The sequence below is a fragment of the Malaclemys terrapin genome, chromosome 3 (assembly GCF_027887155.1).
Source record: "Malaclemys terrapin pileata isolate rMalTer1 chromosome 3, rMalTer1.hap1, whole genome shotgun sequence".
NCBI classification, from domain to species: domain Eukaryota; kingdom Metazoa; phylum Chordata; order Testudines; family Emydidae; genus Malaclemys; species Malaclemys terrapin.
Genome location: NC_071507.1, coordinates 158523943 through 158551515, shown reverse-complemented (window position 1 = coordinate 158551515; position 27573 = coordinate 158523943). Strand labels below are relative to the sequence as shown.

At 42.2% G+C, this 27573-nt stretch overlaps 1 protein-coding gene across 1 annotated transcript in view; it reads right to left on the bottom strand.

Annotated features, from left to right (window-relative positions):
* The window catches only part of LOC128834279 (protein eyes shut homolog), a 104112-nt gene extending 79723 nt beyond the window's left edge, over nucleotides 1-24389 (bottom strand). Inside the window, exons 1-3 of the mRNA XM_054022888.1 lie at nucleotides 24344-24389; nucleotides 22087-22281; nucleotides 3850-4032 (exon numbers count right to left, since the gene is read on the bottom strand). Coding sequence (XP_053878863.1) covers nucleotides 3850-4032; nucleotides 22087-22281; nucleotides 24344-24389 — 424 coding nt within the window. The remainder of the gene's footprint in view (nucleotides 1-3849; nucleotides 4033-22086; nucleotides 22282-24343) is intronic.
* Between the last annotated feature and the right edge of the window lie 3184 nt (nucleotides 24390-27573).

Below are 27573 nucleotides of genomic sequence, written 5' to 3'. Positions count from 1 at the left end.
CCAACAAAATGATTAAAGCTTAACATTCTCTGTGCTCACCAAAAGCTCCTCTCCTCACCCCCTCTCCAAAGACCTGGGATGATAAATGGGCTTTGTGGTCTACTTTGAAGGTCAGCACATTTGGTCTATTCTGGACCAAGGGTGGAATGAATTCCAAAGGCAAAGGCTCCTCAGGGAGCACACCCTGCCCATAGTCCGCCCTCCACTCCCCGCATCCAGGACTCCTGCACAAGCGCCTCCACTGATTACAACTGCAGCAGAATCACACTGGGACTGGGAGAAAGGTGATCTCTCAAATGGGAAAGTTCCAAGCTCTGTACATTCTGTAAAAGCAAAGAACTGATACAAATACTGTAATTATCCACAAATGACACTTTTTTGTTCCAGGACATATTGTACTTCACTTCTGGGAAACCTGAACACAAACAATTATCTAGGACACTGTACTATAGACTGGATAAACACGGAAGACATCTGTTTTTTTGCTTGTTTCAAGAACCCCACCCCACCTCCATTCAGAATAATGTCCTGAAGAAATGATAAAACTAGTGGCTTGTTGTTAGCAAGAGGGTTTCAACACTGGCATCCAATGTTAAATTACATTTTATAATGGTAATGAAAGGCCATTAAAGGAAAACCCCCCACAAAAGGTCTGTGAAGGAATATGAAGGGTTATTAGGCTCAATGTGATATTAAATTAAATGAGGCATTAGGACACTATGGATGACTTTTCTGATAGAATTGCAAAATTACTGATAGGGCTGGTCCACACTAACCCCCCACTTCGAACTAAGATACGCAACTTCAGCTACGTTATTCATGTAGCTGAAGTCGAACTATCTTAGTTCGAACTTAACGCGGGTCCACACGCGGCAGGCAGGCTCCCCTGTCGACTCCGCGTACTCCTCTCGCCAAGCAGGCGTACCGGCGTCGACGGCGAGCACTTCCGGGATCGATCCGGGATTGATTTATTGTGTCTAGACAAGACGCGATAAATCGATCCCAGAAGATAGATTGCTTACTGCCGGACCCGGAGGTAAGTATAGACGTACCCTTTAAAGAAAGGGAAGGGAATGGGAATTTTAGAAAAACATAGATGGTGTCTGAAAAAAAATGTCAGTATCAAGATTGATTCAAATTGTCCTGAGTATGAAAATTCATGTGAATTGAAAGCTGGCTCAAAGACTGTACTCTAAGGATAATAATAAAAAGTACTGAGAAGCAGGCGTCTGATCAGGAAATGCAGAGATCATAGTTAGATTCACCCTTTATTTAATTTATTTTTAATGAAGAAGGAAGGCTAAAATTAAGAGGCTATGTACAAGGGAATGTTAACCAGGAATCATCAGATGAACTGAATATTTAGGAAATATTCTAACAGGACGATCTTTTAGTCTGTGGAATTGTCTCCCCAAGAAAGGTGGAAGTTCTATTGCTTGGGATATTTAAAACCTTATTTGTCAAAACCATAGTATGGCTCCTCTAAGAAAGAAGTGAATTCCTCTCAGGAAGAGGTACTGGTTTTTGAGGATGAGTGGGGGCAGTTTGCCCAGTCCCTCCACCCAGTCAATTTCAACAGAAGATACTTAAAACATTACTAGACCACTATGCAGAGATCTAGACGGGCTTCCTTTATTTTCCAGTTTTGCATTTGCTCTGGTGCCCTCTGGTGCTGAAACATGAAAGTGCACCTATCTGTTTTAAGTTTTTCCCCTCCAACTGTATTGATTATAAAAAAGTTTGCAAAATAATAAGGTCCCAGTTTTGCCTTTTTTCTCAGTTGTATAGTTAACTTAGAATGTTAATATTCTGGTTAATAAAAAAATGAAACCATGGAACTTCACTTTAGAAGTCTCTTTTTAGATCAAGGCAGCCAAATATGTCCGTGACAATAATGACTGTTACCTATATTTGTACATATGGCTCACATCATTCAGGCTAGGTCTATACTACCCGCCTGAATCGGCGGGTAGAAATCGACCTCTCGGGGATCGATTTATCGCGTCCCGTTGGGACGCGACAATCGATCCCCGAATCGGCGCTCTTACTCCACCAGCGGAGGTGGTAGTAAGCGCCGCCGACAGAAAGCCGCAGAAGTCGATTTTGCTGCCGTCCTCACAACGGGGTAAGTCGGCTGCGATACGTCGAATTCAGCTACGCTATTCACGTAGCTGAATTTGCGCATCTTAAATCGACTCCCCCCTGTAGTGTAGATGTACCCATAGTGTACATGGGCATTTTAAAAACTATGTGACTGAAACAGGACTTACTATTCAACATGAAGGGACTGAATAAAACTATACCTATACAGAGGGATTTAAAAGAATGTTGTCAAGATTAAATTAATATAAAATCCTCATTTTATTAATAGTATCTTAGATGAATACAGAACATTTCTGAAATCTCATTTTCTTTTAATCATTTATGGCATTTGTTTATTGTTTTCATTTCCCCCATCCTGAACAATGAAACGGAACAAGTCACTCTTAAACCAGGTCTACACTACGAGCACTTTGTTGGTATACTATACTGGTATAGTATATTGGAAAAGCACATCTAGTGTGGATGCAGTTTATATTGGGGCAAAACTGAGCTTTTTCCAGTATAATTGTGTCTACACTATGGGCTTTTGCTGGTACAGCTCTATGCCAGCAAGAGCTTATAGTGTAGACCTGGACTGAAATAAGTGGATTTAAATATGAAGACATATTCCCAAGAAAAGACACAAAACCCCAAAGCACAAAAGTTAGGCCCAGCTCAAATTTCAGAAATGAGTGCCTCAGCATACAGGAGGAATAAATAATGTCTTTCTTTTAACCTATTAACTCTAAACTCATGTCTACTCTGGCTGTGTCTACATTAACGTTCTCTGGGGATTTTCTTACCTTTTTACCACCACTGTGGCAGGTCCACAGCTGGTAGTGAAATGGACCAAAGCACCATCCATTTTGTTGTCTAACCCTGTTCAGAACCTAGATGTCACAGTGGTACAAACGGAAGCCTTGCTACTCTAACATTTTCATCACTTTGCTCCTATTGGAGGAGATGCATTAGTGGTAGTAGAACTGTGGGAGAATTCCCAAATAAGGCTAGTGTAGACAGAGCCACAAAGCTCTGAAAGAATGGCTGTTGCGAACAGAATTCCAGCACGGTTTCTCTGAATAGCACTGATGTACATTTTTGTTTCTTATAATGGAGTTACCAAATCACACTAGTACAGTTCTAATTGCAGTGTGGATAGGGCTTAACGTTTTATGTAGAGTAGGTTTTAAAATGACACTACTTCAATCTATAATCCTCTGGTGGGTGCATATTTCAAGGCTCCTGCTGCACCACTCCACAGAGGATATGACTTGTTGCAGCCACTCCCTTTCCAGCCAAGGTTCTTTCACTCAAACTGTAGCAGTTCATGTGTTTAATTCAATCCCAAACATGTCTATCACGCATGAATCGATTTCCCAATGAAGAAAACAGGAATTGAAGTAGCTTTTCAGGACTCGTTCACCCAAAATAAATAGTAAACTGTCGTGAAATTTACTAGTTGAAGCAGGAATTGCTTTGCTAATGTTAATCACCACTAATGGCATTAGGTTTTCTTTATGAAATAACTGTATCATTTGTTTTTAGCAGATTGATGTTTGTTTACAAAAGAAACACTCATTAAAGAGATTTTCCTTCTAATACAAATATATCAAAACCAAGAAAACACTATGAAAAATCTATTCATACTTCCCTCCTATTTGTTCCATAAGATTTGGAATTCTCCTTAACAAAAATAATAATATGAAAGTAACTTTTTTCCCTTTGTAGATTTATCTAGGAATATCCTGTAAGAGATAAGTAACTTACCCTGGCCTTTCTGTCCAGTGAAAAATATCAGATTATCTTGTACTGCTGAGTTGCGGTTTGCCAGTTGAAATTTCAGGCGGAATTCATAGTAGAAGCTGATATTTGGGATTGCAGAAAAGGCAAGGAATGAGGTGTAGCCAAAGACATCTGTGCCATTGAAACTGGGGTGGCTAATATTAATAGCTGCATAAAAACAAAGAAATTAAGTGTTACAGCAAATCTGGCAAAAGATTTTTTTTAAAAAGAATGTAGAAATCCATTTTTGTACTTGAAAACTAATAAATACTAATAATCATTTACTCTATTGTGCTGTACATCAGATTTACACACACACCCACCTTTCACCTGAATTCTTCTAACATTACCATTAAGCCTTTATAAATGGGGCTATTTTACAACTGAATTATTAGCAATTGATGCCATCTGCTGGTCCTGGGAAGGTATTACTTGTATCTAGGACCAAGCTGCACCATTTACTATTTAATGCTGAGAGACACAAAAGAAAGGCCACAAAGGAAATTCTTCAATTAAGCAACACTCTCTCCTACACATATATGAATGAGACATACAGAAATGTATTAGAGGGATATGAATTAATAAAAAAGTAGTAACATGAGGATAAGTTTGCAGTAAGTTGATCTGAATCCAAAAGTAAACAGACCTCTCTCCCTGCAGCAGCCCGGGGCTGGTGGGGAGAAATGTCCCACCCCGCTGCAGCCCCAGGGCTAGGGGGAAGAGGTGTCTGGTCCCACCGCAGCTCTGGGACTGGGGGGGAGGGAAGAGATGTCTCGCCCCACTGCATTCCCAGGGCTAGGGGAGTCCTCTCTTTCCGCTGCAGCTCCAGAGTTGGGAGAGATGGGTCTGGCCCTGTGTAGCTCTGGGATTGGGGTGGAGAGGCATCTCTCCCCTCCACAGCCCTGGGGCTGGGAGAGAGGCGTCTCGCCCCACTTAGCCCCGGGGCTGGGGAAATCGCCATAGCCCCGCACGTCCCAAGCTCCCCTATCTCCACCCCCCACCTCATCCCACTGCCCCCATCTATCCATTATTCCCCACCTCATCCCACTGCCATCTTTCAGGACCACCTATGGCCATGCCTCTGAGTGCAGTGTGCACGCCTGCGCGGCTTTGCTAATTAAGTGTGCAGCCCTCTGTGACCTCCTGCACGGCCGTGCAGGTGCACACCTTACAGGGAACATAGATACAGAGGCAATAAATATACCAAAAATTCTATAATTTACAACAGTGAGTAAATCATTTGTCTTTGGGTATTGATTTTTTATGTTTTGAATTTACACTGAAATTATTTTGGTTTTTCATTTTGGTGAGAAAAACTGAAAAAAAACAAACAAACAAACACCCAGACTTGATTTGACAACCCTTCCTTCCCCCACCCACAAATCAATTATTTACTGATTTCTTCCCAAGAGTATGGCAAGGGAAACATGATTTTTTAAAAAAATATCAACAACGCTGGATCATGCATGTGACTTTCAGCAGGTAAGAATTGGGACAAGATTGTGATTTCCTATATATGAAAGGGAGTTTCAGAATTTATTTATATTGCATTGCTCAGGGGACATGTATTAATAACCGTTCCCCCCATCCTTTGTTATTTAGGGCCAAACATGAGAAATAAAGTCTGGACATTATTCATTTATTTGTGTATGACAGGCAACATAGGTCTGCATGTTGACTAGACTGCCCGCACTGCACAAGGCAAATATATACGAGTGTCCAGATACTATACTGAGGGACATTTTTGATATGTGTATTATACAGAGCTGGCCAAAGTCTTTTGACACAATTGTGAAATATTCTAAATTGCTTTTGGTAAATGAAAAATAATTAAAATCAGCTCTGTATCATATAATGATAATACATAGAGTTAACTGTTTATTTTCTAGGATTTAATGTCATCATGATATTAAATGCCATAATGACATTAATGACAGGTTCCCTTGGGATGCCACTGAGCCTGCCTGACCCACCAGTCTGGGCTCCCTCTCACACTGTGCTGCTGTGACAAGTTGCAAAGCCCTCCAAGCTTGCTCTTTCACCAGCATTCACACAGGTAGGGACACACCCAGCTGCAGCTTCACACAGATGCTGAGATCAGCTCTGCATGGGAAGGCTCAGCTAAGGAACTGCCCAATTACTCAAGTGCACACTCCCCTTTGAAGGCAAAGCCAAAATTATACCATCTTGCACTGCACAGAGAACTGTACAGCTTAAGCTCATGAAATTTGCCCCTTCCCTCAATGTGGAGGAAGATATGCAATAGCTTTCTGCCCCAAGTATGATTTCCACACACTGGTTTTAGACAAATCAAAAACAATTTTAACTACAAAAGATAGATTTTAACTGATTATAAGTGATAGGAAGCAGATCAAAGCAGACTACCTTAATAAATAAACAAAACTGAAAACGGAGCTCACACTAGATAGATAGGATGAGAATTTGCTAATTCATATTTTGAGCGATAAACAGGCTGGCAGATTCTTGAGGTACAATCTTCCTTGGCTTTCCCAGGTTTTCATACCCAGGCTGGAAATCTCTCTAGTCTGGGACCATCACTTCCCACAGTTCAGTCTTTTTTCCTCAGTTGTTTCCAGGTGTGTTGTTGTAGGGGGTAGTGAGGTACCATCATGATGTCATATTCCCCCTTTTATATTTTCTTCCCACTTGCTGGAAAGCTCTTTTGCTGAGACCTGGGTCAAACAGTTCCCATTGTATAGTGCTATCTCTGAGAGGTTTCTATTGTACCCAGTTCCTGGGGTAATCTGTGTGCTTGTGTACATTTTCTCAGTGAGCCATTAACATGGTTTGGCCTTTTTACTGTTGTACCTGGAAGGTGGGTGTTTTGTGTTTGTTTTCAACCTCACAAAATGTTTCAGTAACACATACATAGCCAAACTTCATAACTTCACATATGACGATAGCACATAGAATCCAATGAGATATTAATGTCTAGCAGATCAAGACTTAGAATGATACCTCACAAGGCATACTTTGTACAAAACATATCCTAATTACATGACAGTCGTGAATATTGGGGTACCAGAGTGTTACAGTCATCACTCAGCCTTTTCTAGTGTTGCTTTCAAATTTTATATTTGGGAGGTGCTCTGGGGAAAGAGGTTTGAGAACGAGATTTAGAAGACCAAACTGAGAGCGGAACTTTGTAACAATGCTTAAACAAATAAAGGTCACAGATGGGTTAAACAGCTTCAACAAAAGTACAAAGCACCTCTAAATATAGATGGGGACATTCTGAGACTGCAGGTAAATCACATATTTAGATATCTGCAGCACATCTGAACTTCATGAACACTGTCAAGTAGGTTTAAAATCATTCATAGAGGCATCACTCTGGAATCTTAGTGACACTAGTTTGAGAAACACCTCAGAAATACCTTAGACAGAAGTGACATGTTTTGGAACAGAATTGTGCAAGGAAAGAAAACCATACTGAAGAATGTAGTTCTGAGACTGTCAACATATTACACATAACTTGAGAGTAGCTGTAGGCAGGACAGCTGTTTTGAGGACACCTGAAAGAACTGATTGTTCCCATGATCTTTACTTTGTATTTGGGTTTGTTTACACTGGCACTTTGTTGGCAAAACTTTTGTCGTTCAGGGGTGTTAAAAAACGCCCCCTCAAATGACAAAAGTTTTATCGAAGAAAAGCGCCGGTGTGAACAGCACTTTGTTGGCAGGAGCGCTCTCTTGTCGACAAAGCTGCTACTGCTCGTGGGGAGGTGGAAGTTTTTTGTTGTCAGGCAAGCTCTTGCCTGCTGACAAACAGCAGCTACGCTGCATGCATTTTAGCAGCACGGCTGTAGTGGCACAGCTGTGTTGCTAAAAGCCTCATAGTGTAGCAATAGCCTTTGTGTGAGGGAGATAGGAAGAGACTATAGTCACAACCCTGTGGGCCTGGCAACAGAATAGGCCCACTGATCCTCCTGCATATCATAAGAGGCGACTAAAAGGAGGCTGCCTGGAGAGGGATGCCAGGTTAGAAATTTGCCCAAGACACACCATATGATGAGCAAGTCAACCATGTCCATACCGGATTGGTTGCAGCCTGGGTTAATAATGACCGTGCCATCCATCTCCCAACAGGGTGGACACAACAAGTATACTACTGGTGTAAACCCAACGAAGAGGATCAGTGGAAGAGATATCACCATAGCCACATGGAATGTAAGGACATTGAGAAAAATAGGGAGGTTGAAATAACTCATGTACGAAATGGAACAGTACACCTGGCTCCTCCTAGAAATATCTGAGGTCAGATGGAAGAACTTTGGCCTAACAGAAGAAGGCCATGTACTCTATTACAGTGGAAAGGACAAACATGTCAACAGCGTAGGATTTCTTGTGCATAAAAAGATATCAAGAATTCAGTATTAGAATGCTGCCCAATATCCAGCAGGCTTATTTCCATCCATCTAAAAGTGGTACCATTAAATATCACAGTGGTACAAGTCTACCCCCCTACAACAGACTATGACAATGAGCAAACGGAGCTCATTGTAAAAATCTTCAAAGACATCATCAATAAGCTACACAAGAAAGATATCCTGATTGGAGGGAGATCGGAATGCTAAAGATTGACTACATCATGGTACAAAACTGATTTTGTTCTGGGATCAACAGAGCTAAAACAAGGAGCTTCCCCGGTACTGATATTGGAAGTGATCACAACCTTGTGATGCTAAACTTTTGGCTGTGGCTAAAGAAAATAATCAGGCCAAAGTTCACCAGAATCAAGTTTGACTTAGAAAGATTTAGAGACCAAAGCATTGCAGTCATTCCAAGCAATGATCGGCAAAAAATTTGCCCTGGTGCTTGCTCTAGAGGAAGATGTAGAAAGAATGACCAACAATTTCAACACTGTAATTAATGAGGCAGCAATGGATATCTTTGGGAAACACCATAAGAAGAAAAAACCTTGGGTCACAAATGTATGACCTTAGAAGAGAAGTCAAGACGACAAGAGAGACAAGAACAGCACTGAGGAAGCTGATGAATACAGAGCGATTGGCAGAAAGATCAAGAAAAGAATGAAGGTGGCCAAGGAGATATGGATCAAAAAGCAATGCTTTAAAATTGAAGCGTGTATCAATAATAAAAATAGCAAATGGGCCTTCCAGATTGTAAAAGATCTGACAAAGGAAAGATGGATCAAAGCTAACGCAATTCAAGACAAAGAAGGGAAAGTTTTACAGAAGAAAGGGACATCATCAATAGATGGACCAACTACTGCTCTGATCTATACAATGACGAGACAAATGGAGATTCTAGTGTCCTAGACAGCCCAGATTTAGCAGAGGAGGATGACTTTCCAATACTGGTCATCTCCATTTTTCTGTATGAATGTGAGACATGGACCCTTATGGAAGAACTTGAACAGAAAATACAGGTAGTAGAGATGAGATATTTTCGTAAAATCCTGGGCATCTCCTACTTTGACCACATCACTAATGAAGAGGTCCTGCAACATCATCACCCAACGCACTGGGTCATACAAAGATCTCCTGATTACTGTAAAGAAGCGCAATATGGTACGGCTATGTAACAAGATCTTCTGGCCTATCCAAGATCATCTTTCAAGGGACAGTACAGGGAAGAGAAGAAGAGGTAGACAGAAGAAGAGACTGACAACATAAAAGAGTGGATAGGAATGGACTTCATGGAGACTCAAACACTGATACACAATTGTCAGGGGTGGAGACAATTGGTTGATTGCTCATCAATGATGGTGCCCCAACGACCAATGCAGTTATGGGAGTGATGATGTTGATGATAGTCCCAACCCAGATATTCCTCTAGAAGTACTGGGTTAGATTCTATTTTGACTTGTGCTGGTGTGAACTCAGAATCAGGCCCAACAAGTATGCTTTACTTTGAAAGTCTCCAGTGTTATTGGGGTTGAGGAGCATTTAGAGGTGGGGAGAGCAAGTACAATACATGAGTCCCTCTACAGCTGTCTTATGCACACGCCGTTACGGGAATCTCTGATACTTGACAATTACTATATGGCAATACAAACAGATTTTCTTTCACATTAATATTTAAATAATTATCACACTGTTTTATTACTTAATTTATTTTTATTATAGTTCTATTTAGTAAAGCACATCTCATATTTGGAGGATCAATGACACTTGCACTTGTTAGCACTGATTTAGAGTCACAGCATTTAAGGCTAGAAGGGACCACCAACTCATCTAGTCTAACCTGCTGCATAACAGACACTACCACCACCAATCAACCCAACAACCAGCATTAAACCAAAATATTACAGTGTCTAGGAGACTAAACTAAACTATTACATGTCACACGCAGAACCAATGTGCACCTATGCCTGACCCTCAGTAATAGCAAGGAATGAATTAAGTGAAATATATGCAGCTAATCCCAGCAAGCAACCCATGCCCCATAGGAAGGTGAAGCCCCCACAAGGTAGCCACCAATCTGATGTACACCCACTGTCTCCTGCATCTGTCCCCCAACTTGCATCTACGCTATGTATTGTATTTCTATCATTATTCTCACATGAACCTTTAGGTAAGGGAGTATTTTTAACCTGATTTTACAGAAGAGAAACTGAGGCACAAACTAAGTAACTTGCACGATGTCACATAGGAAGTCTGGGACAGATCAGGGAATTGAACCCAGCTCTTTGAAGTGCCAGACTAATGCAATAACCATTGAACCAGCCTTCCTTCCTCTTTAAACCTTTGGCTTCTCCCTTTGTTTGGTTTGTCTGACCACAGCCCCTTTCAAAACAGGAGAGGTCACTTTTGACCAAGACCTCCTGTTAGCAATTAATCTCCATTCCTTGTTGCCCCAAATTTCTCACCTCTGCCCTTTAGAGCCTGTTTTTCAAGTCCCGGGTTCAGTTCTTTGATGGCCATGGGTTTTTTCAGAGTTCAGTATCATACCCCATGTCTTAACAAAGGCTTTATTCATTACTTTGGTTTGTCTTACCAGAAAGCCTCTCCTGTTCCCCCAAACAAAGTGTTGTTTCCCAAATCCATTCACAATAAAACACAATATGTAGTGTGGCAGAGCTCTGACCTTGTCTCCGTGGGTCCCACACTTCCAGGCGGATATACTATCCTCAGTGGCTCTCTGTGACCCTCCATGTAGCCCTTTCTCTCTAGGGCCAGGGTTACAGTCTACTGAGCCCTTTTCATCATAAGCCAGCAAGGAGGTTGGTGAGAGAACTCCCACAGTCTCTGTTGTCCCTAGGGGCTTGTTTCACAACACTTTAACCTCCTGTCCTGACAAGGGCCTGTCTTCCCCTCCCAGGAGGTGTTCCTGTAGTAGTGGGTTGGGGGAACCCAGGCCCGCCCTCTACTCCTGTTTCCGGCCCAGGGACCATAATGGTAGCAGCTGTTGGCAGCCAACCTTTCACTGCCAGAGTTGCTACATTTCTCTGGGCAACTTCCCCACAGCTCTCCTGCTTCTCTCTTCTACACCCTTACCTTAGGGCTCCCTTAACAAGGGCTTGAGGGTGTCTTCATTAACCAGCCCTTCAACCGCACTTCCTCTCCTCTAGCTCTTCTCTGCCTGACTGGCAGAGCCCTTTTATAGTATCAGAGGGGCCTTAATTAGAGTCAGGTGCTCACATTAGTTTAATGGACTCACCTGACTCTTTGCAGGTTAATTGGAGTCAGGTGTTCTCATTAGCCTGGAGCGGCCTCTGCTCTGGTCAGTCAGGGAACAGAAAACTGTTAATCCAGTGGCCAGTATATCTGCCTTCCGCTACTCTGCTGTACCAAACTCACCTGGGTCTATCACAGTAGTTATCTACTCTACTTTTACCCCAACCAGATAGACATCCACAAGAGATGTTTGCTTCTAAACAATTTGTATTAGGCTAATTGTCTAGGGAGGGCAAAAAGATCTTTTAGGGATGGTAATTAACTTACTTTCAAAGGCTTACATTTCTGGACAGATAGATTCTGACCTGCTAGATGACATCCATTCCACATCTTTGTTTGCATTTGGACTGTAGCTTGTAGACCTTCATAATCCCATTTTAACACAATTCTATTCCATAGTCAACATTGCTGTGAACAGACAGCAGGTCCTTATTCACCCTCACCTCAAAATCAGAGGTTCTCATTAAGGCATGTCTACACTTATAAACTTACAGCTGTGAGAGCATTCGCATAGCCACATTATGCTAATGGGAGAAAGCTCTCCCATCGACATAATAAAACCAGCTCAACAAGTGGTGGTAGCTATGTTGGCAGGAGAGCGTCTTCTGCTGACAGACCACTGTGCACACGAGCACTTATGCTGGTAAAAGTTATGTCACCCATTTTGGAAGCATTTTCCATGCCCCTCTCAACTCTGATTGCCAACAATTTTTTGTCTTCTTTTGATTTAAACAGAGAATACTTTGGTTTACTTTTATATATTTGGAACATTGCACTGACATTGTGACAAGAGAAATAGCTTCCTCTTTTCTCCCTTTACCCTTTTATTCTCTCCCTTTTCACTGTAGAAGAAGGAGTTATTATATGGGACAAAATATTATGAGTAGGAACTTAGCTCTCTTTTCTTTGAAAATTCAGTCCTTAAAAATGGTATTTATAAATTAGTTAAAAAGCTGACAGAACAGCACAGAGCACAACTGACCATATCTGGCTCCATGGTAGCTTTCTATTTCCTGGCTAGAGAACCATCTGCCAGATTTTTTGATTGTTTGTTTGTTTGTTTTATAAGTGGAGGGTGTACTCAGGAAGACCAAAGCACAATTGGAGTTGCAGCTAGCAAGGGATGTGAAGGGTAACAAGAAGGGGTTCTACAGGTATATTAGCAACAAGAAGAAGGTCAAGGAAAGTGTGGGACCCTTACTTAATGGGAGAGGCAACCTAGTGACAGATGATGTGGAAAAAGCTGAAGTACTCAATGCTTTTTTTGCCTCAGTCTTCACAGACAAGGTCAGCTCCCAGACTGCTGCATTGGACAGCACAATATGGGGAGGAGGTGAGCAGCCCTCAGTGGTGAAATAACAGGTTAAGGACTATTTAGAAAATCTGGACATGCACAAGTCCATGGGGCCGGATGCAATGCATCTTTGGGTGCTGAGGGAGTTGGCTAATATGATTGCAGAGCCATTGGTCATAATCTTTGAAAACTCGTGGCGATCGGGGGAGGTCCTGGACGATTGGAAAAAGGCAAATATAGTGCCCATCTTTAAAAAAGGAAAGAAGGAGAATCTGGGGAACTACAGACTGGTCAACCTCACCTCAGTACCTGGAAAAATAATGGAGCAAGTCCTCAAGGAATCCATTTTGAAGCACTTGGAGAGGAAGGTGATTAGGAACAGTCAACATGGATTCACCAAGGGCAAGTCATGCCTGACCAACCTGATTGTCTTCTATGATGAGATAACTGGCTCTGTGGATATGGGGAAAGCGGTGGACTTGATATACCTTGACTTTAGCAAAGATTTTGATACGGTCTCCCACAGATGGATTGGATGAATGGACTATAAGGTGGATAGAAAGCTGGCTAGATCATCAGGCTCAGTGGGTAGTGATCAATAGCTCGATGTCTAGTTGGAAGCCGGTATAAAGCGGAGTGCCCCAAGTTTCGGTACTGGGGCTGGTTTGTTCAACATCTTCAATAAGGATATGGATGATGGGATGGATTGCACCCTCAGCAAGTTTGCAGAAGACACCAAGCTGGGGGGAGAGGTAGAAATGCTGGAGGGCAAGGATAGGGTCCAGAGTGACCTAGACAAATTGGAGGATTGGACCAAAAGAAATCTGATGAGGTTCTCCAAGGACAAGTGCAGAGTCCTGCACTTAGGAAGGAAGAATCCCATGTGCTGCTACAGGCTGGGGACTGACTGGCTATAAGCGGCCATTCTGCAGAAAAGGACCTGGGGATTACAGTGGACGAGAAGCTGGATATGAGTCAATAATGCGTCCTTGTTGTCAAGAAGGCTAATGGCATACTGGGCTGCATTAGTAGGAGCATTGCCAACAGATTGAGTGAAGTGATTCTTCCCCTCTCTTCGACATCTGGAGTATTGTGTCCAGTTTGGGCCCCCCACTACAGAAAGGATGTGGACAAATTGGAAAGAGTCCAGTGGGGCAGGGGCACATGACTTATGAGGAGAGGCTGAGGGAACTGGGCTTATTTAGTCTGCAGAAAAGAAGAGTGAGAGGGGATTTGATAGCAGCCTTCAGAGATTCCAAAGAGGATGCAGCTAGGCTGTTCTCAGTGGTGACAGATTACAGAACAAGGAGCAATGGTCTCAAGTTGCATTGGGGGAGGTCTAGGTTGGATATTAGGAAAAACTATTTCACTAGGAGGGTGGTGAAGCACTGGAATGGGTGACCTAGGGAGATGGGGGAATCTCTATCCTTAGAGATTTCTAAGGCCTGTCTTGACCCAGGGCCAGATTAACTTTCTGTGGCGCCAAACATATTTGTGGGCCCCCATTGGGGAAATAGGGCATGTGATGGGGGGCGGTCCGCAGAGCGAGAGGCCGGTTGGGGGCAATGAAACACAGCGCAGCAGGAGTGGCTCCACTCAGCCCAGCACAAGGGCACTGTTTACAAACCCCAAACTGCTAGACGCACATTCATTGGTAATACATGCATCAATCAACACTGCATCATATGCATATGATCTACATTACACTCATGCATTCACATACACATACACAAACACACTCCGTCTTGTTGTGGTTACCAACTAGTTGCTCCCCTTAACTTCACTGGCCAGGTGAGTTAGATGGGGGACGGGGTGGAGCCGGGTTTCTGCTGATCTGGATCAATGCGCCGATGTTGACAAGACCCAGGGTCCTCTGCAAGACACCTCACATTTATAGCAGCTTCCCTCTCATGCAAATATATACCAAATTCAAAATCTGTGTCCACTGGTCCTTTATGCTGCTTCCTTCTGGGTGTTGTCCCAATACTGTTCAAAGAGGTTGTTTCCAAAAGAAGGTGCTTGATTCTAACCCCGCCCCCCCCCCGAGGCCATCAATATGTCTGCTCTTCTTTAGTGAGCCCACTTGACAAGTTTGATTGTCCTTGGGTCTGGCTTCCATCCCCTCTCCAACTAGCTGTCTGGAGGTGCTTGCCTTCCACGCCTTGCTCATTATGCCTCATTCAACATGCCAATTGATTAAGGGAGTGTGGGGAGGGGGAATCTTATTCTACTCCTAGCAAAAAGACATTTTTCTTCTACTTTAACTATCCTTAGGGGCTATAACATTATACCAAGGCTTAACAAAAAGTTTTCTATAAGTTTTTCTACATAGGGATCTGATACAAAGTTCCTATATCAAAGGACTTGATACAAAGTTGTATGAAAATAGTTTAATACAGGGTTATATGAAGAGGCATAATACAAAGTCATATGAAAGTTATGTGAAGATGCTTAATACAGAGATTTATCTACAGGGTTCATTTGGGTGGGGGTCTAGGTGTAGGTGGTTGGGGCTCAGTGGGGAGGGTGTGTGTGTGGGCTCATCGGGGTGGTACAGATGCAGGAGAGGTGGGGCTTGTCAGGGTGAGGGTTTGATGGGCCTGCTTAACACGGGAGCCCCAGCTGCTGCCAAAGGGATCCGCATGCTGGGCCCCCGTTTCCCCTATCCCAGGGATTGGCAACCTTTGGCACGCGGTCCACCAGGATAAGCCCCCTGGTGGGCCGGGCTGGTATGTTTACTTGCCCCGTCCACAGGTACGGCCGATTGCGGCTCCCACGGGCTGTGGTTTGCCGCTCCAGGCCAATGGAGGGCTGCGAGAAGCCACAGCCAACACATCCCTTGTCCTGCAGCCCCCCATTGGCCTGGAGCTGTGATCGGCCGAACCTGCAGACACGGCAGGTAAACAAACTGGCCCGGCCCACCAGGGGGCTTACCCTGGCGGGCCGCAGGCCAAAGGTTGCCGATCCCTGCCCTATCCCCTTCTCTTCCCCATCCCATGCCCCTTCCCCACCACTCCATCTCTGCCCCATCCCACCCCCTTCCTTCCCCACTGCCTCTGTCCCCCTGCCCTGCCTGCCCCACCACGGGCACTCACTGTTGTACAGGATGAAGGATGGCTCCCAGCACACAGAAGGGAGCTCAACCAGCACTAGGACCCAGAAGGTGGTGTCCAGCTGCGAAGTCCCGGGAGCTGAGCAGCACCTTCTTTTTTCAGCCTGGCTGTGCAGCTCTGCAGTCAGAGTAGGTTTGCTCCTTCCACCCCCCTCCCCAAGACCTCACCCCTGCTTCTTCTCTGCCTCCTCTCCCCAGGTGAGCATGCTGTGGCTGTGCTCCTCCGCCACCCTCCTGCTGGCAAACAGCTGATCGAAACAGCTAATCGGCGGCAGGGAGGGGGAGGGTGGGAAGGGAGCAAGCTGTGAGAAGAGGCGGGGAGGGGGAGCTTGGCTGCCCTACTGCAGCAGGAGCCTCAGTGCCAGGAGCACCAAGCTTCTGCCCCCTGCAGGAGAGAGTGGGGGGACGGAGAAGAGTGGCCCTGGTCGGGGCCCCCTTGGAGTGTGGCTGTGCCAGTGACTCCATGGTAAATCCACTATTGGGCTTGACAAAGCCCTGGCTTCGATGATTTAGTTGGGGTTGTACTAGATGACCTCCTGAGGTCTCTTCCAACTCTAATCTTCTATGATTCTATGATTCTATCCATCATCATCTGTGTCAACAGCACAGAATTAAATCAAGTACCTTGTCACATATGTTTTGGACATTGCCCACAGACACACTTTGTTTCACTTTATTCAAACATTTTTCCTCAGACAAATTTTTCCTTTGATTTTTTAATTTTTTGTGGGAAACTTTTGAAATGAAACAAAACAATATTTTTGTTGTTTTAATTCAAAACGAAGTAAACTGTTTCATTTCAGTTCAATTTGTAAAATCTGAAACATTTCAGATCTCCCCCAAATGCAATAGAATGGAGGATGTATAGGTTTTATCCCCACTTTTTTTCTACTCTGTAACTTTTCAAAACTTCCTCAAGTTTAGAAAATTTTTGAAAACCGAAATGAAAATTTAAATGTGAAAAGTATGAACATTTTCATTTTGTTTCATTTGAAAATTTCTCATCATTAAAAAAAAACCAATTGAACACAATATTTTCCCATGACAATTTTCACTTTTGATAAAACATCATTTTTTAGGGGAAATAATATTGACCAGATCTAATACATAATTTTAAGCACATGAACAGGGCTAGTCTACTGAATCAGGGCCTTTATACCAGTGTGACTCCAGACACTCTCAAGCGTACTGCATTGTGTGGTACATTCCACACTGTATACACTGTAGGCTCCCTATCCCACTATAAAGCTTACTCAGTCAAGACAGGGAGCTGCTAGCTGGCAAGTGGAGGCAGGAGATACGTCTGCTTCTACTCTTAGGTTTCCTGCTCCTTGTGTCCCAGGAGGAGAGAGAGAGGTCTGTAAAGCTGGAGAGGGGCAGGGACCAACCACAGTTTGTATATAGAGAAGGGGTGAGGAGGAAGCAGGACCTACACCTTATTCACACAATGGGACGAAGGTGAAGGGGGAAGGGAGCTGAGCTGATTTTGAGCTGCTGGACTTTGCTATCCTCTCTACCTAGCTCCTGTGAATAATGTCAGCCAGCACAGCTTCTTCCTATTCACCCTTCCTCTATCTACTGTTGTCTCCAGGACAGCTCTCTGTCTCCCGTTGCAGGCTTTTTGGAGGGGAAGGCGAGAGAAAAGCGGGGTGCCCAAAGCTGCAAGAAGGCTGGGAGTACCTGGGCTCCAGAAAAGCCTTACAGTCTTACAGCACCCAGCAGCCACCACCTTCTGTCCCCATCCAGCAGGCAAAGAGAGATAGGCAAGAACTAACTAACTAATGGAGGGAAGGAAGATGGTATCTGATGTTAATTGGGAGAGGGCAATTGGGACAGTGAAAAATAAGCACCCTGGTTTAACTGACAGGATGATTTTCTCTCCAAACCAGGACAAGGACCCCTGCAACCCCTGTACCAGGGCCCCAAATGACCAAAGTGTGAAGCACCTGTGTTTTTCATACATCACACTGTAAACAATAGATTTATTGGCTTTTAGTACATATTATTATAAGATGCATATAGAATTAAGTTTTTTTCACTATGTAATTTATATAAATCAGTTTTGTAATTGGTAACACTCCTTCACATTAATCTATTACAGATTACAAAACAGATTTGATTCTTATAAACCATTATAACCTGTCATTTATAGCATGATGCACAACAACATACAGGTGTTCCACTTTTAGGTAATTTCACATATTACAATGAGTTGTGTCTCACACTGCCAATTTTCTAGGTTGAGAGGTCTGAGTAATTCTATTGATGTCATTCCTAACTTTTATTTGAGTTTCCTCAATATAGCATTAGTTGTGTGTTCTCTTTTCTCTGTGTTGTTTCCAAAGATCTGCTTGGTAATGATACCACTTATATAGTGGTCTGGGTTCAGCAAATGAAGATTACAGTTAAAACTTTCAAAAGCCCCTAAGCAATTTAAGAGCCTAAGACTCATTTATGAAACTATCTATGCATTGTAATAGTAAGCCAACAGTTATGTATGGCAAGGCAAATACGAAACAAAATTTAACAATGTACTTTTTGAATTTTTAAAAGAATAGGCTTGGACCACAATCAATGGAATAATCCTCTAAAATAATTCCACCCATCCATGCTTATATTCTTTCCATCACCACAAGATTTAGATGAGATTTCAGTGGAGTTATACTTACCTACTTGAGGCTGAATTTGACTGATTGTCTTTATCATTTGTCTCTTTCATATGCCTGTTACAGAATATTCATCACTCCCAAACTACCATGGACAAATTCATTTATACTTTAATGGCATATTCCTTATTTACACTAGTATAAGAGAGCTCAGAATCTGGCCCTCTGTGTTTAACCATAGCTCAATACATTGCTTAGGCCAGATTCTCATCTCACACTTGGAAGCAAAATGGAGGCATTAATAAAATGATTTTATAAGTAATGAAAAGGAGAAATAGAAAAGGAGGAAACTGCCTCTCTGTATCTTCCTTTGGAGACCCTCTCCCTACCTGAAAAACATCTGGGCCTTTATGCTAACCACTTCCTTAATGATATACCTGCTTGCATTGTGTTCTGTTTACATTTTATGGAGTGGAGAGGGCATTAGAACTGGGCTGACAGCAAGTGACCTGGAAAAATGTCTCTAAGTAGAAGGAACAGCAAATCTGATCATCATCCAAGCAGCTCTCTCAACACTGGCCCGAACCCTTACAATCATGCAGCTTTCTACCTAAGGAAATTCCCCTTGGACATCTACTGTCAACAAGGTGCTACATTTAGACTGTAGACCTGCAGTACTCTGAAGGTGACATTGTGTAACAAACATAGCTAAATATGAGCAACTCACTTGCAGACAGATTTTCATTCCATAAAGCTTTGTAACTTGGAGCTTGTATTCCCATTTCAGCATTTTAAAGTTGGTTGAATACATTGGGGGGAAGGGGGGAATATATTTCACATGAAAAATGTACTGAGCCTTCAGAATGGCCAATATTACCAGAAAATGTAGTTTAAAATATGTATCATTGTGAGTAATATATGCATAGGTGATAATCCACTGGGAGGGATGGCTTCTTTATTCATGTGTTGTAACACATATAACAACATAATTATGGATCCCATAATATAGCCTCACTTGCATATCTTTATATTGCAAAGAAGAAATATCAAACACTGAGGCTTGGTCTAAAACACTGTAATACATACATTTGCTTACCTGTGCAGGATTTATTCTTGCTTTTGATTACATGAGAGCTCTGTCCTTTCTGTTAGCTCTGACTCAATGCTTCCTGGTATTCCTCCCCACCCTGCTCCTTACAATGGTATACATTGTTGTGACTAACACTTTGGATCCAGTGTCATATTCTTGCCTAATATGCAATTTTGAAAAATACATGTAGGAACTAGAAGTGTATACTTCCATTCTGGGGCTTCAATAACTAAATAGACCACTTTTGTCTCACTTTCAGGGTTTGTGAGTTCACCAGAACCTTGTAATAGAATTAGAACTTTACATTTCCCTCTTGCCTTTCCCTGGCAGCCAGGCAGGGAGCATGATGGAACCGCTTCTGCCTGAGAGAGCCTGGCAGGGAGGCGGCAGCAGCCTGCTCCCTGCCCGGGCTTGGCTGCCAGGGACAGGGTCCGAGCACGCCAACGGGCAAAGGGAGGGCTCAGTCCCTCCTCTGTTTATGATACATAATAGTTTAGTCTTCTATGGGCTGTAACACTTTGGTCTAGTTTCAGTGAGAGGGCGCTGGCTGATGTTGGTGGCCTGTGAAATATAGGCGGTCAGACTAAATGTTCTGGTGATCCCTTCTGACCTTAACCTCCATTACTCTATGCTGAGGCCTTTGACAATTTAAGACCATTAAAAATCCATGGCCTTGCTTTCATGTAATCCCTAGTTATCTGGCCAAATACATATTTGAGTAATTATATTCTGTTTATGTAAAATTCTCTCTATTTTTAAACTGAATAAAGTATTCTTTACTTTCTGTTCCAAACTACGGTGTAGTGTTGATGTGAACTGTTAAATGGTTGTTGTTTTCTATCCTAGAGGCAGCTGCACTTTTGTTTAAGACAGCGACTACTTGTAATTCACAAAATTGTTGACGTAGGTTACAATTCTGCTGTTAATTAGAAGGGTGAAACTGCCACTAAATTCTTAGAAGTTGAACTAATCTAGTGGAAGGTAAAATAGACCAAGCTGGTCGTTCTAATTATAACATTACCTAGTACAGGGAGAACACTTGTTGGGCTATACTACCGAGAATCCTTAGCAGGCAGCTGTTGGGTTTGTGACTTTTAAGAGACTAGAAAATAAAGCAGGGTGAATTGCTACAACAGAACTCAGGATTTCTGTCTTCTCTTACCACCACCGCATTCCCACAAGTACACAATATCACAGCTGCTAAATTCTGTGACACTCAGTGTGTGACATTTCATGCAAATTATTTCTTGACATATTTAATATTATAATTTGAATTCCCTGCAATAGCTCTATAGTTTCCTCAGGTTTAGAACTCTGCACCCATGATGTAATCAAACTATGTATTTATTTATCTTGTGAGATGCATTTACTGTTTAATGATCATTTTTACTGGATTAGATAATGCGTCTTATCTTGCTGTCACTGTAACCTGCAACTCTGATTGATATCATAGAGTTTTGACACGGCTAAGAGTTACAGTATTGGGCCCTCTGTGACTCAGTCCAGGCTCAGTTCACTTCTATCCCTGAAATATTATTTATTTAATCACTTGGATTGATAATAGCAGCCATAAAACCTACAATTTAAATGGTCAATTGAAGGCTTGTGTATTCCTTAAATATGATTGTAGCAGGCTAAGGTCCTTAAGGTGACTTCTCCCAGCTGGCCCTTTTAAATTGCCCTCAGTTCCCCTCATGCTAGCACCAATGCCTTTCAAAAACAAACAGAATGCAAAACAAAGCCTTCTTAACAAACGTCTTTCCCTCCCAGGCATCTCTGCTGGGGTGCAGTCTTCCCGCCTTCCTCCCCTACTTGGAGACCAGATCACACCACCAGTCATTTCTCCCCTGGGATGGGAGAGATCAGCAGGCAAGCAGTCCTTTCACTGCTAATGTCTCTCCCTATGAGGGAAGAGGCACGTTATATGCCGCCCTCATTTCTAGAATTTATCATGGCTGGTTTTGCTGAGAAAGAGAGCAGCCTTATCCCACCCTGTACTACTGGGCTCCTTGTACTGGTCCTTTAAAGAAACTGTAGGCTGGGTTTTCCTTTCCCCCAGCACCTGCTGCTGCCAGTTTCTATGCCCTTGTCTGCTCCTCCAGAATTCTTGGAATAGGGGTAGCCTGGCCTCCCAAAGTTCCCTCTCTGGCCTTAAAGGGGCAGTATATCCCCTTACAATAATGTTTGAGATCCACTGCAATATGCTAAACAGCTTTTCTTTGTAGACAACAGATAATGCTTATTTAATGCCTAATTCCTAAGTACGAATAGCATCTGTATGGTCAGTGAATCTCAGGAACAGATATTTAAAAAGGCAAAGATAAAAAGTAGAAATATTGTCATCTTTATATGAATCAAATCAACCTACTTGAGTAACATTACTAATTCCCATCTATCCTCCTGCTCCTGTCCATTGACTCATGTCAAAACACTTGCTAAATTTTATATCATCCTTACCATCATTGCAGAGGATTCCAGTTTTTCCATAAGGACAGAGGCAAACCGCATCTTGGCTGGATTTTGGAAAACAAGTAGCACCATTCCCACATGGATTCTCATCACAAGTTGTGAACTGACAAAGTTTTCCAGAGTAGAGTCCAGGGCACTCACAGAACCAGTTTTCTGTATCACTGATAGATTTAAATAAAAAACCTATAAATATCAAAATATTCTTAAAAGAAAAAGCATTTTCTTCACTTTCATAAAAACCCAAGTAATTTCAGCTTTATTATTGAAACGATTTTTCCTCTTTGCTCTTAGCTCATGCTTCAAATATAAGCATTTTTTCAGCTTATGTAACTTACACTGGAAATGGATAACTGCTTTATAGGTTACTTGACTTAAAAAGCTCTACTTTCAACAATCCATACTATATTTTTAATTTATTTCTCCTTTAATTTCACAGTATGTGACTTTTTTCAGAGCTTCTCATTAAGTACTTGTGGTCCTGCCTTTGGAAATAAAGCTTAAAATAACTGTTAAAGAAAAAAACTGCTGTTCCCTAATGTCTTAAAAGGAGAGAGAAAGAGAGAGAGAGAGAGAGAGAAATGTTAATGCACTCAGAGCATCTGGATATATATTTAAGTATTTGAAATCGCACTTGACAATACAGTAGGACCTGAAAGAAGATATACATTTAAATTGAACCAGAATATTGAAAAGTAACATGTCTTCCTGCATACTTCCTATGCTATCATTTATGGAGACATTAAATGAATTCAGAAGGATAAGAGAAAAATTAAGTTCTAACCAATCTTATTTTCTTTTGAATGGGGTGAGGAAACAAATATTAGGCAGTTGAGTTAGGCCATTCATATACATTATTTTTAGCGTACATACATACCATGGTGGGGTGTGTGGTATAAATGCCTAAATGGATAGAGATTTGCATGTGAATAAGATGCTATATTAATGACTGAAATGCATGCCATGCATCTCAGGTATTGTGTATTATTAGGATCACTGTCATTAAAAGCTCCTGATTTTTTTTCTTGATTTATGATAGAAATTAGGTTGACAACAAGACAGATTGGTTTGTATGGTTGCTACAGATTCTCAATATACTGAACTTGCAAACACATCTGTTCTGCACTTGATAAGGTCATACATGCCTACGGGTCTGATTGCAGAAGACGTGACGTGAGCCATGTCAAACCACAGCCATTATGTTTTTCCTGATAATAACATAATCCTTAGAAAGTTTAGTGATAAAAAGTCAAAGGAATGTGACTTTACAAAATATGTTCACTGCTTACAAAATGCAGACAGTCCGATTAGAGGAAATAATCTAGAGCTGAGAGAACTCCAGCAATTATTAACTGAAGACAATAAATAACTCTGCTGACAGTCTTTGTTTCTAACAGTGCATTAGTGTATTTCAAAACTGACCACCCACAGTTCCAGGAGAGGGAGAATCTCAGCTGGAAAGTCTACCAGAATGAATCCTCCTGAATAATGCCTCCAGACACCTTTAAAAAAGAAAATTGCTATCAGCTGCAGTAATAAATTTCTGTGTATAGTCTATTCTATTTATAGAGCTGCTGCAGAGACTGGGAGAGGAATGTAAATGAGATACTGAATTGCTTTGGTTTGTGAAGCACTGAGGAGCCTGCTTTCAACAGTTTTAATATGTTATTATGGAGTTCAGCTAATTAAAAAAGCAATAATCCTACTGTGAAATCTTCCTGGAAACTTTCAATTGAGCTTGAAGATCTTCTTCTCTCTAATTAATTATCAGATATACTGGTATATTTGAGTGGGAGAGTAAGGAGCATCACTGGTGCTGGACAATATACAATGAGCTTAATCTTTTTCTCTTTAAAAAAACAAAGCCTTTACATTGGTGATATGAGTCATGTTCTAATCATACATTAACACTGTACATTTCTGTGTACAGTTATTTGTTGCATTCTGTGAAAGTTTGAAAATTACAATTTTGAGAAAAACAATTACTAGTATTCAGCACATATATCAAGAGGAGCAAATACAGAACACAAGTTTGTACATATTAACCTGCCAGAGCACCATCCCCAAAAATGAAGCAAAGAAAATGATTTTTTTAAAAATCCCCAGAAATATAATGAATGGAAGGTATAGAGCAGGAACATATAATAGCTAACCACAGAGGGGAAAAGTCACAACTAATTACTAAGCATTACTCAGTCAGAATACTGAAATGCAAAGTCACAGATGACTTCTTTTTGTCCTTTCCTACAGCAATCTGTGCCTGTGTCTGGTAAAAAAGGGTCAAGGACTTCCATGTTCTAATGACAGAGATGAATTTAATGGAAGAAATATATAAATACTCCAAAGACACGGGGCCTCTCTCTTTTCTTCCAGGTAGGGCTCTGTACTGCTTTGCAAGCTGCTGTAATTCAGACCTGTGCAAAATGGGTTCAAAGTACTATCAAATCAGAATAGTAACATTTTCCACCAACACTGTACAAGTGCAAATGACTACAGAGTACAAATCATTGGATATTCATGTCCAGGAACTGAAGGGAGTGGACAAGCAGAAGTCCGATGTAGAGGGCAAGAAAATGCCTCAGCATCTTTATGAGGACGTAAACTTAAAGACAAATTTAAAGTGTCTTGCTGAAATATCTTACCCAATTGATGACGCCTCAACAGAAATTCAAACTGTGTATAACCCCTAACACAAAGAGGGCCCTGATCCCCGATTGAGGACTCTAAGAGCTACAGAAATACAAATAATAGACACCACCACCACCACCACCACATGAGTCAAGAGGAGTCATGGGGGGAGGGGATGAAAATCCTGTCGACTGGGGTGGAAGAGGGAGGCATCATAATATTCTGCCTCCAGTCTTGTAGTATCTGAGGAAACAGGGCTTGGTGAGAGGGACTGCCCTTCATGCACTTGTACTTCCCAGCCTCACAGAGTATTAACTGGTAAATTTTTGCTGACCATTTCCTCTGGAATGCCTCTAACACTGGAATCTATCAGTATTTGGATAGGAAAAAAAATCCAGAATACATAGATGGTGCAGGAAGTGGTATTGATGGAACTCTTCCCCCTGAATAAGTAGCAAACCAATTTCCCAGTGCAATGCTAGAGGAGCAGTGTGGTATTGAGGTGACACCTTTAAGATGAGGTAAAGCTCAGAGTGTGACCACTTGTAGTCATTAAATATCCCATTGCCCTTTTTCTTAAAGTAGGAAGGATGGATTATGACCAATTCCTAACACAGGTACAGTTGTTATCCACTGCAGATTCCATTGAATAAGTTATGTTATCAGATTTGCCCATTACTTTGGGGTACACTCATTTATTAGGTTTACTCTTCTGGGGGGTGGGGGGTGATGTTCTGTAATTCTATCAATTTACCGCTTGTGTCACTTGTGTTCTAATACGGAGCTCTACTTCTCCTTTCTGCAAGTTCCCTCCCAATAGAGCTATCCTACAGGACCTAGATTCCCCAGGGCTGGGTTCTTCCAGCCCCAGAATCAGACTAACACACACACACACACACACACACACACACACACACACACACACACAAACATACAGATTAAATAGAGCACGTCTGAGAGGACCGGGTTAATCAGCACTCCCAAGCTGACCCCTTATATGTCCCTGGAGTCAGTAGGCTGGGTCAAGCAGCCTTTCCAAACTATCAGCCACATAGGCCATTGGATTCAGCAGGCTGGGTCGAACAGCACCTCCAAGCTGTCACCCTCATATGCCAGGGGCACCGCACCGGAATAAAGCAGGTTGGGTTAAGCAGCACTTTCAATCTGCCACCCTCATATGTCACAGATTCAGCACATCCCTATCCCCACTGTCATGTTACAGTTGTTCTGGTAGTAACCCACTTGATGAGCAAACTCCACAGGATTTTTGGGTGCTGCAGGGATCTTTAGCTTAGGTATGAAGAGCATTGCTGCAGAGAGAATGGGGAAGCCAAAAAACACCCTCAAGGGGGAGGGAGAGAGAAGGAGAAGCAACAAACTTAACCATGAAAGTTATTTATTGCCAGGTAATAACCATACAAGGGGAGCCAAACAAACAAAACAGTTATAATATTAAATCTAACTTAAATTTGATTATAAAAGTCAGGTTTAGAAAACTAACTGATCACACAAGTCAGGGTCAGAAGGCTATACAGAGAGAGAGAGAGAGAGAGAGAGAGAGAAACCTGGGTTCTCACCACTCCATGAAACTTGAATCAATCGGGGTTCCCAGATGGTGGTGGTAGCTGAGGGTCCGGAGTGCTGGAGACAGGCAGAGCCCCCAGCACGATCAGTCAGGAGAAGATGAAGTCCCAATGGAATCATGTAGATGTTGGATACAGGCATCAGAACACTTACTTGAACATGGGTAGGAGTTTTTGTAGGGAAACAACGGTGGTTCAAGGGAGAATACTAGATTTGATTATGGGTAAACTGATGGCTCAAGTGAGTGTACTAAAGTTGTTTTATTCAGGCTAGACAATAGGAGTGGATCATTCCTGGCTGTGGGCGGTGTTCCTTCCAGGGAGCTCACAATGCAATTAGGCAGCTTCTGTATTTTGGATATCAATAAAGGATTTATCACTAGAATAGGTCTGATAACTACTGAGCTGGGTGTATGCAGGCGTGGGTTCGTTAACATCTGGAGCAGAGATCCCCCATCATGCAATGCTCTCCTGCTTTTCTGGTTCCATAGTTCAGTTCTTGTCTTGGAATCTCTGTTCTCCATTCTGTATGCTAATGGAGATGCCTCCCTGTCCCATCTTCGCTGCAAATAAGGCTAGGGGAGTTTCCTTAATCCTGTTACCTTTGTCTGGAGGGGTTTAGGTGTGCCTCCCACTGCCTTTTCATTGCTTTTTGTAAGTCTTTCTTCTGATCGGCTTTGGTTCAAGCAGAAGTTGGGGGTGGGCGGAAGGTCTTTCATGAGTCAGACAGGCTGGGTACTGGACCTTGGTTCCCCAAGAACACAGAGCTGACAGGTAACAGTTATGCCTTTTTCCTTCCTGTCACAATTGTTGTGGTGCTGTTATTCAGTGTTACACAGATACTATTTCCACACTACCTAGCGACTTATCCTTGGTAGGTGAAGTGATTTGTTTCTTCATCCCTTACTACTGTTCAGACAACATCCCTCCTATCCCACATCACTTTTGAATCTCTTTCTGGTTTCCCATGGTCCATTGTAAACCTCTCAGTGTCTTGGTTTCTCCATCTATGTGGATATTACTTCCTACCAAACTTTCAAATTGCTTTTTGAACCTTGATGAAAGGCACTGTATAAAATTGTATTATTTGCAAATCAGGCAGTCCTGATACCTGATAATCAGTCCTGGCTTTCCTCTTCATGTATGTGAGAAGGTACATTAGTAAACTGGCTAGTATGTGAGCATGATTAAAAGGTGGAGCATTAAACACACCTTAGCTATGATAAAATTAAGGTATATGAAAAATTTAGAGTCTGCAATGTGCTAG